The sequence below is a fragment of the Saccostrea cucullata genome, unplaced genomic scaffold (genome assembly GCF_032062105.1).
Source record: "Saccostrea cucullata isolate Sc308-1 unplaced genomic scaffold, CSIRO_AGI_Scuc_v1 ctg342, whole genome shotgun sequence".
Lineage (NCBI taxonomy): Eukaryota > Metazoa > Mollusca > Bivalvia > Ostreida > Ostreidae > Saccostrea > Saccostrea cuccullata.
In genome coordinates, this window is record NW_026936636.1 from 304,141 (window position 1) to 324,700 (window position 20,560).

Here is a 20,560-nt window from a genome sequence, read left to right on the forward strand (position 1 = left end):
TTTTCTACTTTTTCCTACCCTTAGTGCTCAGGTGAGCGATGTGGCCCATGGGCCTCTTGTTTCACAATGTATTTCTTGTGACAAGGTTTTCCCTAGTTTACAACAATTTTGACTCCTTGACCTTTGAGTTTTTCCTACTTTTGGAAAACTTGAACCTTGACCATAACTGTTGAATGGTTGGCATATTTCTTGTGATGAAACCTGCCCTTTTTGAACCAACCAACAATCTTGGCCTTCTATCCTTGACCTTGAAGTTTGATCTACTTTATTTTCATTTAATTTTTCTTTCTGGAGCAATTTACCTGTTCAACACTTACCAGGGTATATTTAAACTGTAGTTGCATAAACCTTTTTTTCCCCTCAAAAGAATATTAAGGACATACACAAGGTACCTTACCTACTGATAATTTTTTAAGATATTCTAAATTTAAAGTTATAATACCATTACATGTTCTTAACAAAAAATCAGCATGTGTTACCAGGGGTTTTGGAAAGATATCAAATTATGAAAATTTTTCCATTATTCGAAGAAAAATGTACAAAAATTATAAAACATGAATTCCAGTTTTTTTTATTTATCAAAATTTGTTTTAGAAGAGGTGTGCATATCCATATAAAGACATTAAAAGTATTGCACATAGGTCCTTCATTTAGTGGAACTCTTCAACTCCAGGGGAAAACCCAATAAAGTTCAAACTACGTTGCGAATGACCTTAAACACAATAAACCATTTCTGTGCATATATATGACTTTACTGAAAAAATATATGATACACAAAATGATAAAACATATGCAAGCTTTAATGTGAAATAACAAAAATTTGGTAAAATCACAGAGGGAAAAAAAAAACAAAAAAGGAAAAATCAAAATATTTTGGGTGAAATCGACATGACGTGTGTTCTGCTATATCCCTGCTACATAACCCAGTAAGAGACAACATTAAATCCAGTAAAGTGAGTCACACCTCCACTTAAGAGTGTGCCCCATATACTGAACAAGGCAAAATTTCCTGTTATACTCTAAACTACATTAAGTACTTCCTACCATCTAAGAAATTTTTGCATAGAATGTATTTTTTTTCTGTCGGAAAGTTGAGAGCTCACAACAAATAGCCAACAAATGAGACAATTTTCTCGAGTATCTGAAGCTCGCATGAGTAAAAAAAGACATAAACGAAATTTACAGAGACAATCATAACAAAGCAATGGTGCTCTACCAAGGGACCTAACTCCAATTCGTAAAGAGACAACACAAGGCAAACTTTACCTTGTATGAGAGAATGTGTTTAATATGAGAGACAGGAAAATGGATAGTTAAGACAATGGATTTCTTCCTACTCATAGAAAAAATAGCAATTCATCAACACTTGTTACTGCATGACTTATCATGCCCATCTAAACATAGTGTATGGCTGCAACATTTACGTTTTTTCGTATAAATGCAACGTTGCAGTTTTAATTGGAACACAATGTTTTCTGATGCTAAAGATAAATCTGTTATCATCATTATAGTTTAGTGTAAGGAGACTAAAATAATTATCTGGATTCTGAATATCTTTAGTATTAATGTAAATGGGAACTATAATATAAGTACATGTATATAAATATACAGCGTAATGCTTATAATTGTTTAATATGTTTCAGGTATGATCCAAATTGACAATCATGCAAACCAAGCATAATCCAACAATACTTTCATAGAATATCAACAGAATAAACCATTTTCTTGTACATGTTTTTACAAATGCAATCGTCAGTCCATACTGAAACAAAATTATGTAAATGCTAATCTACAGTGTACAATAAAAAAGCAATTTTTGTTGTTAGGAATGCAATATTAGGTCATGGCAATGCAAAATAAACAAATTGAATATAATTACATGTACTTCTTTTATGTAAATTAATGGAATGCATTTGAATCATATTAACTTATACATAATACCTAATGAAAGATTGAAATTTATATTGGCCTAAAAAAAATTTTTTATATATAAAAAAAGTACAGCATACTTTAAATATTAAGGCTTAGATCATCTTTAGACATGCACATTTTTTTTTTAAATGTCACCTGTAGAACATACATTTATCAAAAATTGATTTTTTAAAAACGTTATCCTAAGTGACTTGGTCCTTACCAGGAGAAATTCAATTGTTATCAAATATTTACTATCTGCCAATTTCAAAATCTGTATACCGTATCTGCATATCTGACAATAAAAGTAAATAAATCGTGTTCAGAAATAAATTTCATGCACATTTTTTCCCCTTCCTCTTTCAATTCAACAAAACATTTGATCAAACCTTTATACATCTGATCAATCTGACATTAACAATGATTACACCAGATCAATATTGAAATATCACAAAACACTACATGAATGCAATTTGTCAAACTATATAAAAAAGGCATTTAACACAATGTACATGAAAAGAAACCCTCCATAGGCATCAATCACACACATATTACAATAGCATTGAGAAATATTGCATTATCTTATTTAAAAAAGCTCTTAGGATGTAAAAATTACTCTCTGGAAAATTTTCTTTTTGTAAAAATCAACAAATTAATCAAAATGATAACATACATATATATATTGAGCATGAGCAACAAAGATTTATAGAATAAGATATATTAAACATACAACAATTCAAAACTTAATTTTTCTATAAAAAAAAAATTGGAATGCAAAGCTAATGAAAGTTAAAGAAAATAATTTTTTTTTTTTCACCAAACATTCTTAGGTCAAAAAGCTTTGGAATGTGATTATAATAAGCAGCTCTCATATACACAGTTTTTGGTTTACATGCTTAGCTAATTTGAGCAAAAGCAAACTAGCATTTACATCGGTAGAGACCTGCTCTATATTTCCAAATTAACATGGAAACTCTCGTTTGAAGTTCACAGTTTGTGTTAAACCTACAGGAAAAGGGGGGTACCCTTACAATGAGATTATAATGATTTTTCTTTTCTTTGGCTCTAACATCCTCGGATACATGCTTCTAACAAATGCAACCCCACAAACACCTAATTATCACCATCTGTTACAAGATGTCCTAAAGATTTTTTATTTTCTGTTGTTAAAGTCTCCGTTTTTCTGGGTATTTTTCAATCCGTCATTTTCAGTGTCCTGAAATCAATATGGCTACCAACTAATCAGACAAAGAGTCACACACACCAAATTAAAAAAGTCTGACAAAAAAGCACTAAATGATGAAAATATTATCAATAAATACTACATTTTTCAGACCGATGTACAGTGTATGAACTGTTATGAAAATTAAGCACATCAATGCATTCGCAAACTAGCACATTTTTTGTGCACATGCGCACATGTATACACAAGTTCTGATCCAATTGAACACTAGCAAAGATTTTCTACCGATCCAGATCCCTCTTTGAATTTCAGACACTGAACCAAGAAAAAGTTGATCTCCACCAGATTTCAAATAAATCAAAAACACAAGAAAGCTGGGGAGAGGTTAAGTGCCCCCAGTAATTAACGGTTAAAACAACATATCCGGGTTTTCAGTTTCAGTAAAGTTTTGAGAGCTCTCGTCCTCCGCAGGGATCAGGTCACCTTCGCCTGGATTGACCTCCTGATACGGAGCAGGTGTAACAGGTTCCACCTCCCTCATGGACTGTCCAAACTGAAATTCTGCCACCTGGATCTTAGACTTGTAATTACTAAGCTCTCCTGTAAAATGCAAGAATATAAATAATTTTTTTTGGAAAACTCAACTTTTGAAAGGGCAAATTAAAACTTAAATATTATGGAACACATTAAGAAAAGGTTCTTTAATCCTTGGGAGAATATTGGTACATTTGTTCACAGTTATTCTTGCAGCTTAATAAAAAATAATCATAAAAATCTGTGGCCTTAAAATTTTTCCCATTAATCAGATCAAATAATGATTGTCATGATGTGTAGTCTAAATTTTATAATAAATCAAAACTGCAAGGAAAATGACACTGCATTTAGTGAAATCTAAAGGAAGTGAAAAAGTGCAATGACATTTCTTCTGACAATTTTACGTTTCCATAGGGAAAAGCCATGGCTATCAAGAGATGAGTCTAATATTAAAGTTCATTTCCTTGATTTTTTTTTAATCACCCAAGTGTACTAATTACAAAAGAGAATAAGGAAGAGGGAAAAAAATTACATTTCATTAATTAAGCAAATTCAACTCATTTTTCCAACGGTTGGAAGTCAACAGTCTCTAATATTTTGTCCTGATTTCTATTTGTAGTTCCATACCCAGACCTTTAGACCCATTGTCTGGGATATTGGTTTAATTTTAGTCGGCACAAAATGTAATGTTATCAAATACAAAGTAACAAGTCTGTGTTTAATCTGATTACGGCAGGCAGGTGTAATAATTCCTTATCTCCCTGAAGCATGAACATTCCCAAAATGTCTCGCACATCAATACAGTGTGTGACAATACAAAGAATGGATTATGCATGTTTACAGATAACTCCAACCAGATACATGGCACTGGCATGAAAAGAAATTCAACCAAAAAATGACTTTAATTTTTTTATCTGATAAGCATAATACCATGGAAAGAAATAGGAATTCATCTTAATAATTTTAAAAGAGTGCGCAAGATAACTTAATTGCTATGGGGCGATTTAAATTCATATAAAATTCAACTAAAATGGAAATTCAGCATGTTAGTTCATGGATCTGTTATCTCTAAAGAAGATGATGCATAGTTTATGCAGAGGAAATTCAACCAGATTATTTTGTGAACTTTTGCCATTGAAGTGCATGGGACATTGCAAGCTCTTTAAACTCAGGTTATCTTCAAAGATATATTTCTGTTTAAACAGTGGGAAAATAAATCTCTCCATGCATTTTAGGGGGCTTAGTAAAATGGAAATTGTGCAATTTACAAGAAATATACCTTAGCATAGCAACTTAAAAATTTGACTTTCACTTAGGTAAATAAATTAAGTTATTCCAGGTAAAAGAACTAATAATCGTCATTTGAAGTATAAACTTAATACGCCTTTGTTCCTACATGATGATGTCATGTTAAAAAACAAAGTCTGCCTCAATGAAAGGAATTAATTAAAGTATAATGGGTCTTTGTCTTAATTGACACAACAGCTGAAACCTTAATGTATTGCTTAATTTACACCTACATACAAACATACAAGTGACTCATCAATATATGTCTGTTTCAACAAACGAAACCGTGACCTTTTGTTTAAAGTTCAGTTTAAAATGGTGGTGTTTTTAAGTCTGATTACCCTTGAGGTTTTTTTTCTTTTCCAGACACAAAAGTCAGAAAAAAATACCATTCAAATAAGTTTAAAGTATCTTCAAAAGTTTTAAATTAAAACCTGACGTAGTATACAAACTAAACAAAGAAATTTGAAGATCGAAGGACTTATTTAGCTAAAGTTATACCTGGTACTTATATATAATATGTGTTGAAACCCAGGGTGAAAAAATCAAGGTTACGATTATAGCGAACTGTTAGATTTATCGAGGGGTCAATGTTTGTAATTAATACAACACAAACACTATCAATTAATACATAGATTAAAATATAGGGTAGCACAACTAAGAATTCCTTTGTTTGATATGATCAGATGGCAACAAAATAAAATTGTGTGACTGTCCATCCATGGTCAATAAACCCATTATCTCACCCCAAAGTTGTATCATATGTTTTAATATTTCCTGTTTAGGTTGGCACAGATGATTCTAAACCATTTTTATCTTGTAAATAAAATCTTTATCAGCTAATAGACTTTTCCCCTCTTATTCTCTCATCACATAAATCGAACCACCACATTTTCCAGAAATTAATTATCTTATTTCTATGTAATACCACATACAGTGTTAATTTTGCCCTTTTTTTTTTTTTTTGCGCTCTAGTCCTGCAAATAATTTTGAATTTGTCCAGACACACTTAGTTTGAGAGATGATGCTCATTTCTCTGAATTCATCCCAATTTAAAATTCACCCAACTGCAAGAAGGATGAAAAGGGTAAAAATAAATCAGTGGTGAAAATTTCCCTGTATACAACTCTGAACTCACCTGAACCCGTTCCGATGGCAGTGTTGGATTTCATGGTGGATGACTCCCGTGGCGAATCCACGTCGTCGCTGGATTCCGTACTATCCACATCAATACTGAGTGTTGCCTGCTCAATTTCCACTTGCTCCTTAACTACCTCTTCTGTTTCGTGTGGATTTTCCTCCAGATACTGCGCCAAAGCGGAGTTCTCAGACTGATACTCATGGGTGGAGAGTGCCTTATCGTCAAACTGAATACGGAGCTGGAAAAAAACAAGAACACTTTCATTTATACATCATTACAGTAAACATTCAAAATCTGTAACTTACCGCTACATGTCAGTATGCACTGAAATTACGATGAGGTATTTCTTATAACTATAGGTTCCATTGCAAAACAATTTTAATCCATTAAATTCACAAGTTTCTTCAAAGAGAAAATGTTTTATAACCTTCTGTGGCTTTGTTTTACCATTTGAAGAAGACATATAGGCAAAACACACAAAAATTCACCCCACAGACCAATAAAAAATCAATGCACTTTTTCCATCCAAATTATTACAAGGAAATTTTAAAACACCCTTCAATCATGATTAAATGTGTTATTTGTTTTTCCTGTTCTGCAGAGCCCTAATTACTATGACGGTGAAACATTTCTCTCTCTTATTGAAAAATTAAATTTTCAAAAATCATATATAAGCACCAGTGATGACAATGGACAACAAACACTAATTTCCTGAATAATTGCAAATCATTCTAATATAACATGACAATACTCTAGAACTTTTAAGTAAGTGCACCAAAATGGTACATCTTCGACATACTCCAATCTACAAGCTTAAAACCTTTTTACCCTCTCTTGAAGTTTTCTATGACGTATATATAGCCAATCAATGCCAAAAAAGGTCAAATGACATACTTTGGGGTAAAAAAAAAACCTTTCCTCCAACAAGGCATCAACTGACAAGGTTTTAATAATGGTCCTAGAACCTTGCAGTGTGCAAGATATGCCCAACATATAATCTGGAAAACAAATTTGACCATAGTCAGCTAAAATAAGGTCCCCATAACCTCTTTCTGGATTGTACAACATTGTTCCACCAAGATGCATCAGCTGACAATGTTTGATAATTGTAGGTCTTATACTGTAAAAATGATGAAGCATACATGACTAAACTTCTAAATACACGGTTATTTCTCTATATCACAGTTGAACATTTTGCCCTGTTTTAATTTCCCCATTCTATTGTGCTAAAGAGATACCTTTCTTTTCTTTGAATTATTTTACTTTTGTTCAGGGCTAAATCAGTTGTATGTGTACATTATGTTCCCCAATAGTCATCATGACCTGTTTTATTTGGGTTGCAACATATCTTCCCCCCAAGATGAATCAACTGACATGGTACGAGGGACCTTGAAAGACCAACACATAACCTGACAATTCCAAAATGATGTTAATATGACTATATACTTTTGGATTGAAAAACACCTTTATCCCATGTTCATCAACTGACAAGATTTGATGGTGTTATGTTTCACAGTGTGAAAAATATGACCTGGACATATAAAAGCTATCACTAAACAGACAGGCACATGGGAAAGCCATCGAAAGGCAGTCATATACCGGTAAAATAATCAGAGACTTTGAGATAGGTACAGAAAGAACATTTCATTCATTCACCATGGATAAAAGCATAAAGCAAGGTCAATACTGATTTGCAGTACATAAAAGTTGATGTGTAGGAATATGATACTTCCAAGCTATCTTAAGGCTGGGCATACCAAGAATTGGTAATTTCACAATACATCTCTCTTGGTTAATAGACCGAACAAATAATCTATTTCCTCAAAGTGTATTGTAAACACTACTTTAGTAATTTGGTAAAAGAGACTTCAAGGCTCCTTAGATATGTTTCTTTCCCCAAGAGTTTATGTCTTTGTCCAAAAATTTGTAGAAAAATATTATGGAAAAAAACTTTATTAGCTCGATTTGATTGAAATACAATTAGTTTTGACAAATGGTGTTTCTATACTATAACAGTCAAAAGCAGGAAAAGAAAAAACCAGCTTAATTGTGAATAACATCACAAAATAAAGAGGGGAATTGCTTAATTACCCCCCCCCCCCAACCCCAAGCTTAAAAAAAAAGAAGGAAAAAAGTACTGAACTACTAATATAAAATTTGCACCTGTCTTAATTTTTATGTCATTTCATATCAGGAAGTGATTTTCTCTATAAAAAGGCATAAGTGTCCTCTTTTTTGACAACATGTGCAAATCTGTGCAACTGATAAGATAAGGAGCATTCAGATTGGTTTTATTTTCAAAACCTGTGTACTTTCCAAATAAATGATTTCAAATTTTTACCGAGTAAAAAGTTATTTAAACCAAGTCACTTGTAATATTAAGGGGAAAAAAAGTACCAGGTATACATGATTTTTTTTACCTTCTGTTATGATTTGTGTCTTATATCAAAGTAAATGTAGTGCAAAACCCACAGTGATACAAACAAAAGAACTGTTCAGAAAACCAGCACAAGGTTGTCATGTTCGTCTCATGGTGCCATCTATCTTCTGTTTCCTGTCACTGTGGTTATGCTGCACTGATAGATATATTCATAATCTGTCAGAATTACGCTCGTTACTAATTACTCAAAGCCTCCTTTTTCTTCTTACACTTCCAGAACAAAAATAGAATGGAAGGTGATTGGCTTTTCTTAATATCGATTAATATGAACTGTCATCACTTTTTTTTACTGCACGTGATCATCTCAATCTTTTTCTTCCTTCTTTATTTTTTTTTAAATCGATTTTTTAAAAAAAGATTTATTGGTACTTAATACTGATAAGAAAAAAAATCCTAGCCAAGTTCGGGGAAAAAACCTCTTCTGATTTGAAATGTACACAAATTCACATCTCGATCCCCACTTGATTTATAATACATGTACATAAATTACCATGGCTATATTGTAACACATAAATCGGTTCTTTATAATCCTCTTTCAGAATAGTCTATGTATGATGTTAATAACAATGCACTATATAAACAGAGATTGTTTTTCTACCCTCCCTGATCAACTGAAAAGGAAAATTACAACTGATCGTTTAACCGACATATTGTTTAATTACAAAACGGAAAAGGCTGTCTCAAGCAAAACCTTAATTTAAACAAATCTGGCATGAAGTTCGGATACACAAATCAATCTTTTTAAGGGCATTTTCCCCGAAATCCGTAATGGATATAAATGAACTGTTTACATGTTATGTCACTTGCCCTCTTAAAAGAACACTATAGTTAAGGAAATTTTTTAAAGAAAGAAATATTCCAGTGAAGGAATAAAAGAAAACCACACACAATTAGTAATTTTCTCCTCAAGGTAGCTGTGTGAATAAACAAATTGGGATCTTACTGTCTGAGGGTCATGTTAAAGATCCAAATTATCACTGTCCAGGGCTGACAACAAAATTGCCTACAAATCTCATCTAGCAAGTAGCAACTCATGATTTCTCTTTACAAAATTGTTGAACTCTACCAATGGCCTACAGGTCTCATTCATAGTTTACATGTCCAGAGTTGGTCCTAAGAATTAAAATAGCAGGGGGCAGTAAAAGGGTGGAAGGGGGTTTGGGGTTCCTACCATAACAAAGGGTTGAGGGAGAATATCATAATACCTAGAAGATTACGGCATTATAGGCGGCGAAATTTTCCAACCCCCAAGTCTTACGGACAACTCGGCATGGGTTTTTTTTCCAATATATTGCCAAAAACAAACTTGGCAAATATCATGATAATTATATAGACAAATAGATGTACCCTACATAGAAAACAACTTAAATCAGATCTTCCAAAAAGAAACTTTCGTAACCTAAAATCATAAATGTAGAGAAAATGTGAAACAAAGCTGACACATTCCAATATATTCAAACAAACCTCCAAATTTACCTTTCTTGTGTTTTTACAAATCTTCTTTCCATTGTCTTTGGATTCAAAATACTTAATTTTAGATAATACACGGCTTTTTTGTAAAAAGTTCCCATCGATAAGATACACTTTTCTCTTGCTTCCATTCTTCTGACCCCCTGACAGAATTCTCTTCGAGTCCCAAATCAGAGTACACCCTCGCCTGTAGTGTTCATCATACTCGATATTAATTGAAGACATTATGGAAAATGAATTCATTGATTGGTCAATTGTCTCGGTCATTAAAATCAGCCTCTTCTTCAAAATCTCTCCTTAGTTCATGTTGAAAATTTTCATCACTGTTTCAAACATAATATGTTTTGGTCACTGTCATAAATTGCCTGAACACGCAATATATGTTTACTTCCAAAATTTATTGCACAATAAATATCTATATTTATTATGACTCCGTAATGTAAATTAATTAAATCCAGGTACAAAAAAGCGTCATTAATTGTCAGTCCACACACAGAGACAGTGAAAGAACGGAGCGATTGTCATCTGCCGTTGGCATTATCACACGTAGAAATGGAGTTCACCGTCCCACAAAGCAAATTGTAAATGTTCTGTCATTATCTTGAAGGTGTCCCCGGTTCTCACTGCAAGCACTCGACGCAAATGTGGGAAGGCCGCAAAACAACAAAAAAGCCAAAGAAAAAGTAAACTTCCTGAGTCAATTTTCTGGATCTGTTCACCTAGGTATTTGGGGACTGATAGCCGATTAAGTTTAGTTTGCATATTATGTCAGTGCCTATCATCAGAATAGCTTTGTTTATGTAGAGTTACATGGCAGATTTGGTCTAAATTGCTGCCTTTACTTCATCCCCTAGTAATAGACTAGGATCCAGTGACACCTATTGAAACGACTCCGGGGTAGCAACCAGACGATGCCAAAGTTATTTTTCACACAAAGTCTAGAGGTGTGTTAAACAAAATAACAGTGACTTAATATTGGGTTTAATCTGCAAAACAGTCCTTATTTGTTCAAAGAAAGCTAAGGGAAATGATACATCAAAAAGACCACATAGGTAAACTTCAAACAAAGTAAATTTTAATCTTATGCAGCAGTTTTCTTAATTAAATTCTTTAAAGTCTACAAAATTGTAGGTATACTATTACATAATTAAGTACAGTTTTTTTGCAAATTGACTTTGGGTTTTGAGTTCCACAATATTGCAGCAGCTGCATCATGCCCTATAGATTGGCAATTCAAAGCCTAGAGCTCGGAGCAAAACCCAAATAATTCATGATGAAACGGGACATAAAACTCAACATGGAAATTGAGATAAAATATTAATTACAGGAGTTAGAGTATCTAAGTAAACAAAACAGTAAGTATTTAAGGGTTAAGTTTTTATCCACAATCTTTATTTGGTCTGCCTCATACGTCCTACCGCAGCCCTGCCTCCTTTGATGTTTATTTACCCTATCAGTTGGAAAACTAACAATTTTTTATTCAACTTCTTTCATAGTTTATCTCACCTCTCTTTAGCATGTTTACCAAATCATTAAGGTGTCTGGCTGAAAAATTTAAATAACAGATTTTTATCTATTCTTGTTAAAAATTTTTTGTCCCTCAACCATTTTATCAGGCAAAAAAAAACAAAGTCATTTCTAACACTCAAAAATGACCAGGTCATTTCTTTTAAAAACCAGATCAACCTTAAAATGTCATACCTTCAAAAATTTAGCAACTTTTACTTTGAAGAGTAAATTTGCTTAAAAAGGTACTAAATAACAAAACTTGTGAATGAAGTGATTGATAGTTCCCATATCTTTGTACTGTCTTGGACAAAGCAGAAAATACACAAAGCCACCAAACATGGATCATTTTGTACAAAGGACAGCTTGAAAGTTTCTGAATTTTACCCTTGATATCTCACATTTTAAGATATATCTCATTTTTTCCCTTGATCTCATTAAGATTGAGTAAATGAGATTTGGCTGTTTTGTCTATCAATATACACATCTCCCTATATTTTCTGAAATAGGATATAAAGTTAACCTTGAACCTCTCTTTCCTCCCTGAAAATATCCTGAACAGCCCTTAATAGTGGTAAACAATCTATCATGTACTGAAAAACACAATGGCTATTTAATTTGACAATTCTTTGAATTTAGTCTGTGTTTACATATGTCATTACACCCAGTTCCTTTTTGAACATGTTTAAAAATAAAAACATAAAATGACTTATCAGGTGACATACGTCATGATCAAAAAGCCCAGGTGTATATTTTTATCTGCGAAAGTTTAACAGGTGAATTTATAAAATCACCCAGCTACCGAAGTTTAATTTTCTCTTTGAATTCAAGTTTAAATGGGATGCAGATCTTTTCATTCTCTTTTAATGGTTATCATGAAGACGTAATGAAAAGGGGAGCTCTTTAAATGAGTTTCGATGTTTACAAATTTCAATGAAGTTCACAACACCTACAACAGTAAAATACATTTTTTGGCAAAATAATTGGTCATTTGGTACAAGTCTACTTCCTCTATTTATTTTCTACATTTATCTGTTAATAAATTCAGAACATCTTTCCTGTCTAGACGAACTGAATGTCCCCCTATTTTAAACATGACAAACAACATATGTGATATCAAATTATCTTTGTTATATGACATGATTCTTTCATTAAATAATTGATACTTTAAATGTTTGGTATAAACAAACTCTTTTTTTTCATACACCATTTTTTGTTTCTTTTTGCTAATTTGACCATTTTAGCCACTGACCAATGAACCATCTTCATTTGGGCTGTCAGTAGTATAGCCAGTGGCAATACGTCTTCATTTGGAAGGTGGCAAACCGTTAAGTGTAAGTGGCATATCTTAATCTACAAATATTGTCACACGAAAATAACCCATGACAATGCTCTCTTTCCCTCACCCTTTACATTACTGTTTATACCTTTACTCCATATATCCTTTTAAAGGTTTTTTTTTGTATTTACTGTGAAGAATTTAACAGATTATGAAACTTTAATGTTTCAGGGACTTTTAAAAGATTTAAGAACTATCCGTTAAATAATTTTATAATTTTGTAAAGCATTATGGGATCAAATTTAATTTACCTCAATCTGTCCATTTTCTGACAATACACTGTTCTCTTTTCTTGACAAAAAGGAGTAGTGTGTATACAAAAAGATGAGTCACTGAATTGATTCCAGCATAAAGGACAGGACACACAATTCTAATCTTATTCTAATTTTGACAACTAGAATTCATTTGTTATGCAATGCCCTCCATGTTTTTCTGACTTCGTGCAAAAGTTGATGCCTTCATAGTTCTTAGTGAGCAGAAAATGGAGAGAGATGCAAATGAGAAGGGAAGGTGGTATTTTCAGAGAAAAACAACTTTTAAATCTTTCAGATTTACAACTGATCATTTAGGTAGATGTTTGGCCGCTATTGGCGAGTGGATAATCCTTCAATGGCCACATTCACTGACACTGTAGGTAAAAAACCGAAAACTCAGATAACCATGTACAGGTGAAACTCCTAGCTGTTTAGTTAGCCTTGGCGATAAAAGTATTACCCAGGGTGCATTTCTCCCATTTGTGTCAACATTCGTAGGTGTAGACACCTTACACAACTTCATCAAAACAATTATTTTTACATTACAAGGACATGGTACATCTATTTATGATGCCCATTTCCTAAGATGACAGAAAAAAAATATCTGACAATACAAATTTTCCATTCACATGAAAAAAAGTTAGTGGGACTGGCACACGCATGTGTAATAAATTGAAGATTATGTTCTTGAGTAGATTAAAAGAATTTATATCCCGGTCTCAGCCAAGCCTCATACCCGTCATTATGAAGAAGGGTGACCTTATAACCCCAGGTCCACTATAGCAAATAGTGCAAATATTAAAGGAATCTTAGCTATGGACAAACAATACGCCTCTGACTGAACCACTGAGGAGAGTTTCTAATGTACATGATGTACTCCTATAATGTTATCTTGACTTTATATTGACCCAAACATTTTTGAATCTCAATAAAATTTTTATCCCTGCAATTTGGTATCATGAGGCAGATTTTCTAATGTACTTGTACTGGTATACATGTATGGGTATAACTATATACATGTAATTTTATCTTCACTTTACACAAGACAAACCATATTGAAATTCATTAAAAATTTTTCCCTGTGGTTTGAAATCTCTAGACCAAGCCAGGTCTTAAAGACTGCATTTGCACATATGAGAGAGGCAGTTGACTGTTCAATACAAAAACAATGGTTTGATGCTTTTCCCCCAATGCTTCCAAGTCAATACAGCAGTAAACAATGTTAAGCACTAAGTAATAATGTCGGCTCTAGTGATAGTTAGAATATGTCACATCCTTATGATACAAGTGTAAACCCAAGTAACACAATGGTGTCCCAATGCACTGTCCTCGGTCTAACCAATGATTGAATTTTGCCAAGCTCTTATTACTCGTTTATAACACTCACAAGGACATAATATAGGACATAAAACATGGTGTTACATGCCTTCTAATACATTATTACATGTACGTTATCTATAAAACCTTTTAGGTGCAAATATAAAACCCTTGTATTAGCAATAGTCCGCTTAGAGTAATAAATAATTGGTTGACATGGACAAGAGAGACAATGAATTATCTACACTCTAAGAGACTAAGACCAAGGCCTGCTACATGCAAATCAGGATAACATAGAAAGACTGCTCACATATACATGTTTCTATTAATTAACCAACAATATTAATTAAAGTATTGCTAGTTCAGATTCCCTTTTAATAAAATACAACACAATATAATAGTAAATCTTTACTCTTTTTTCCACTTCTTGAATTCACATGTCATAAAACATGTTCAAAGCTAAAACCTTGCCATTCATTATCTTAATTGAGTCATCAACATAATTAATTGCCACCAAGTAAATGTAAAGAGATCACTCACTTGCAAGCTTGCAGAACCTTTTCTCTGGTGAATTCTGAATTTTCTACAATATCATGACTAATACTGAACTATATATGTACAATATTGATTGTGGAAACTGGGTTGACTTTCCACTTGAGAAATGATGCATTAATCCTCACAGACAGAAAGCAAAAGGCAATCACTGAGTGATTACATTAAAAGCAGTCTCCCTAAGAAGTGAATCTTCATTTCTAGAAATGAAATCTGAATATCAAAACAAAATGGTTGCATGTGTAGTGCAATGGTTGTGTGTTTGCTCTTGGTTGCAGACATGACACAGTGGTAGAGTGTTTGCTCTGAGAGTTGAAGAGTAAGGAGTTGATATATCTACTTCTTTGGTTTAAATTCCACTGCTTCAGATGAGACTGTATAAATCAAGGTCCTGTGTTGCAGCAGATGCTGAACAAAGAGATGTCCCTGTCTGCTAAAAGGTCATAAGAGTTGAGTAATACAGATCAAAATTTGCTACCCTCCACCAGCAAGTGGTGGCATCTTAGTATGAGTAAAAAATATCTCAAACAGACAATCAAACAATAAGACTAGATACTTATATACATAAATTAAAATTATGTCAATTGAGCTTATTTGGATCAGTAGGGCCATTGTCAATTTCAAAGGTCAACAGATGTACTAACTTAGTCCTCTGTAAGTACCTAGCTTTAAAGACCTGCCCAACCAATTACCAGGTCTTACAACATGTTACAGACATAATATGTTGCCATGTCATTGTGCTCTTAAAAGCCTTTCAGACTTCAAGGGCGTTCACTAATTTTCCTTCATCTGCACCTTACCACTTCCATTAACTATATGTTAAATGAACTTGTAACTTTTATTTTGCAATGATTCACAACTTAATGGTGCTAAATAAATCATAAAATATGGATTAAAGTCTCAAGATAAATCTTTTTAGACTTTTAAAAAAGAAAAGAATTAACAAAACTACGAATCACTGACTTTTATAATTGCACGCAAATCGAACTTGTTCAAAGAAGCTTGTTTGTGCAAGTGATCTTGCTCATTAAACTTTGCATTTCAAAGCTTTCAACTTTGTAAGACAAATTACTAATATGAATATAGGGTAGTATCAACTTAGATCGCCAAACCTTTGAAATGCTAGTTTATCAACAACATAATAAAATACTATTGACTTCTGTGTCTTAATTTTCAAATAAAAATTATCTTCCAATGACATACACCATTTCAAATTTATATGAGTCCAAGTATGACATACACCATTTCAAGTTTATGTGAGATCATGTATATAATATGTATTCATAAATGTTTGGGAATTTAGAAACCATTAAGGCCCACTATGCAAGTGATCATATTATAACCAGAGGTCCTAAAAGAACATGAGCAAACATTTTAATTTTTGTTGTTGTCATGTCATGACTATGCAAAAAGGAATTTCAATAAGTAGGATTAATAATATATCAAGGTATTCCCAGTCCCCACACGAACAAGTAAACTTTTAAAATTGTGTTTGGTGTAGTATCACCATTTTGTATGTGTGTATGCAATGTTGTGTGTTTCCTTTAGGTAGTCCCATGTTATCTATCAGATAACCCAAAGCTGATAAAAAAATGAATTCATTGCCAAACTTGTGCATGCAGGGTCAAAATTTAAACAAGCAAATGGTGTATATTAAATGGCTAAATACGGACTTTTCTGTGTATATACAAGGTGCATCAACACGGTGGGAGATGCATTCTTGTCAGAGGTCAACTGATTCGTGTTCATTTGTTCACCTTTAAAAAAAAAAACATGATGTACTACATGTATGTTTAATATAAAAGTATATAATTATCAGATGTGAAATATGTTTCGAGACTTGACCATCCTCAAGAAAAAATTATTATTTTCATGTTCTAACTCATGTGCGTCAGAACAAATATGGTTTATTTATGAACCACCCAATCTAATTATCGCCAATAGTAAGTACATTGTACGACATGTAAAGATAAAGTACTTGTTGTGAAAACAATTTTCTATCCTGTCTACACTCTAATATTGCAAGTTTTGAGGTATTTGAAGTTACAACATTTCTATCCTGCCTCTAGTCTAATATTGCGAGTTTTGTGCTAAATGTACAGTAATTGTTTCTATCCTGCCTACACTATCTAATATTGCGAGATTTGAGTTTTCCCTCAGGATGTCACCATGGAGAAGCCTCTTATCAAAAAACGAAAACAAGGAAGTTAGTGTCCCCTAATACATTAATCTTATCTCGTGTGGTTGATACTGGTCCCTCTCTTTTTAAAATATATGTTGAGACAAGCTCAAGGGGTTTTCAAGTATTTAGAGATTTAGACGACATATGAAGTGTGAATTCTTCACATTCTTCCCTATAAGATTTATGTATTAGACATAATAAACTTTATAATATCCAATACTTAATAAAATATAAATCACATCCAACACTTCATCCAACACAATTGGATATTACTCACTCAGACCAGCAAACTCATAATAACTTGTGATAAAAGCCATCAACATCAACTGAAAACCTACTTCACATTCTCTCTTTACTTCAACTAAATTTCTTTGGAAAATATTAAAATGTATGCAGCAACAAAATCTTACTGAATGCCCACTCCTGCTCTTCTTCAGTGGCTGAGTCTCAAGGCTGACGCCTGCCCCTAAAAACACAATGTTACAGGGCCCGATCTTGGTTGGGATGTAGCCCTCCTGGTATGGGTGGTTCTGTTCCTCAGTCATGAGGTCCCCGAGGTCCAGGGGAGGGACTCCGTTCACTTTGGGTTGGACTTTGGGCACAATGCTGCTCGAGTCAAACAGGGCAGCGGGCTTGTCTCGATTCTTTCGAATGAGATCTTCAATGTTTCTGACTGGCACATTAGTGTTTGAGTTTTGGGATTCACTGGGACTAACTGAGTTTGGTGTATTTGGCACAGAGGGGCTGTTTGAGACTTTGACAAAAGCTTTATTTCTTAACTGACTTGGTTTTACCAGATTTTGTGGACCATCGTCATCGTCACTGGACTCAGCTTTATCATTTCCTTCCACGTTGCTGGAAGCATTTTTCGAATTCTTTTTTAGTCTATTTGCTATCACTGAGGGTAAACCCCTTGTAGGGGTATTGTCATTACTTGAAGACACTTCAATGGGAGTAAAATTGCTAACTTTTTCCGTTCCTTCTTTAATCTCCTCTTTTTCCACCTTACTTGATTTGGTGGAGGTTTTCTGTTGAGTTGTCCAGGGAGCAGGCGAGGATTCTGGGAGTTCTGTAATCTGTTTTGGTTGAGTACGTGGAGTTGTGGGAGTTGAGGTTTGGAGACTGGACACAGTATTTGTAGACTCCTGCTTCTCGGGCACTACACTTGAAATGCTTACAGAGGGAGGATCAACCACAGTGATTTTGACTGCATCGTTGACCACTGAGGCAGGACTTTTTTCCACAGGCATGGATGGAGCAGGACTTTTCACAGTTGTTGCAGACAGAGAATTTGCTGGTGGTTTAGGGGCTCGCTTTTTCTTCGACATGTTGTTGGGAACTCTGGGACTTGGAGAAATCTGGGAGGACTCAAATATTTGTTTCCTTCCAGGAAATATTTCCTCAGAAAGAGTTGTTTTTGGAGAAGGTGATCTAGTTTTATCATTAACTGTATTAACCAAATTCTCCTTGGATTCTTGTCTTGGACTTTTGGGAATAATAGAGGAATCAAATATTTCTTTTCTTCCTGGGAAATACTCATTATTCTTCGCAGCTTTGTTTGTTGGGCTTTTACTTTTTTCATTCTGCAAATTTTTATCATTAACCATGTTAACAGGTTTTAATTTCACAACTATTTTTTCTTCAGTTTTTACACTTTGATCAGGGCTGGCCTCAGATGAGGTCACTTTGGTTGTTTCCACCTTACTCTTCTGTAAGTTACTTCTTACAATGGGTTGAACTTCAGATTTAATGTTGAAGTCTGAATCAAAAATTGATTTCTTTTCAGGATAGGTCTTTTTTCTGGTAACTGGTGAATCCAGAATTCTTGGTGTTTCTTGGGCTCGCTCCTTTAATGTGCTGGGTTTTACTAGCATCTCATTCTTCTCTGCTTCCACAAACTTTGGTTGCTCTTTCTTTACCTCTGACGATGATTCTTTCTTCACCTCTGGGGATGATTCTTTCTTCACCTCTGGTGATGGTGATTTGCTGATGGGAGAAGAGAGGGGAGAACCCTCTACTGCCTCCTTGCGATTCACCTTCAATTTACTGGGTTTACTTGGTCTTGGAGCTGCTATTTTTGGAGCGTCTGGAAGAAGTTTCCTTGAGACTGATGAATTGTTCTTTTCAAACATGGACCGAAAAGATGAAACTGTATTTGGCTTTGGTAGTTCATCAGGAACTTTCTTGTCTTTCAGAGCCTTGATGCTATTCATTTTTGTTGGGGTTTCTTCGTCTTTTGCTGGTTCTGGGACTGGCGTGGGTTTGGGGTGTTCAATTATAATTATGTCATTCCGTCCTATTTTGTTAATGTCCGGTGCCTCATGTTCTAAATGTACAGGTTTGTGTTGCTTTTGTTCAATCACAGAATCACTTGTTTTCCTTTCAGGCCTTGCTTTTGGAGGTTTGGGTGGTTTTGGCAAATCAGGTTTATTCCTAACATAGTTCGAATCTTGTTTAAGTGTTTTGGGTTTGTTAGAACTGAAGGGTCGTGTCCTTTCCTGAAATGAAATCTTTTCAGAAGTTTCCAACAAATTCTCGACACTAGCAAACCTTCTTGCTGGAAATCGATTGACACTAGCCTCCCTTTGGTTGAGTGATGTAAATTTTTGCCGAAGTTTATTCACAAATCCTGAATTAACACCATATTCAGCACCACTTTCTAAATCACTTTCATCTTGTAATGAATTTTTTCGCTTCTGTTGATCATCGTAGATTTTTCCGTGTGGATGGGACAATCCACAGTTTAGAAAAAAGGGATTACTATGCACATGCCGTAAGTGACTTGTGATTACATTTCCTGGGGGACCATCATCCGGAGATGAGTTTTGTAATGTATCTTTACCCATTTTATTTATATCCTGATTATCGTCACAATTATTTCCGTTCAACTTATCAGTAGAGCTTCTTATAGCGAGGTCCTTCCTGGTGCCCAGTTTGTCGTTACCTGACGCGCCGTCCTTGTCGTCCGAAAGAGACCGTTTGAATGAAAGAATGTCCCTTCTCCTCGTGGGTGGAATGTCAGAATTGATCTGTTGTCGGCTGTCAGTTGAATCATTCAAATCGTCAGGATCCAAATAAAAATTTCGAGTTACTGTGTTTGGCATCCATCGACTTACAGAAGCCATCTCACAAACTTGTGTCACGGGAACAAAAACCAAGGAAATTCATGGGTTCTGTTGTTGTAGAATCGCTCTTTTCCGGATACACCTCTGCACTCCGCAAATATTAGGCCGGGGTGACGTCACAGTAGAGCAAGTGCGAGCTGAAGGCAGAGGTTTTCTGTACAAAAAAGAAAGAAAGACAAATCGATTTTGCATTGAGCTTAAATTTAGTATTTGAACTTTAAAGACAGAATTAAAAAAAAACGTGTTAGTCTACATACTTGCGACATTTGAGTAATTAATATTCAGTTACAAAAACGAAAACTCCCAAGATGATTTTGAT

General features: G+C 34.0%; 1 protein-coding gene across 1 annotated transcript; it reads right to left on the reverse strand.

Moving 5' to 3' along the window:
- Positions 1-730: 730 nt before the first annotated feature.
- Positions 731-20,376, reverse strand: LOC134246003 (mucin-2-like). Its single transcript, XM_062728251.1, has 3 exons — positions 17,527-20,376; positions 6,054-6,294; positions 731-3,694 (listed from the first exon to the last, which is right to left on the reverse strand). The coding sequence occupies exons 1-3, from the start codon at positions 20,239-20,241 to the stop codon at positions 3,504-3,506; spliced, it is 3,147 nt and encodes a 1,048-aa protein (XP_062584235.1). The 5' UTR covers positions 20,242-20,376; the 3' UTR covers positions 731-3,503.
- Between the last annotated feature and the right edge of the window lie 184 nt (positions 20,377-20,560).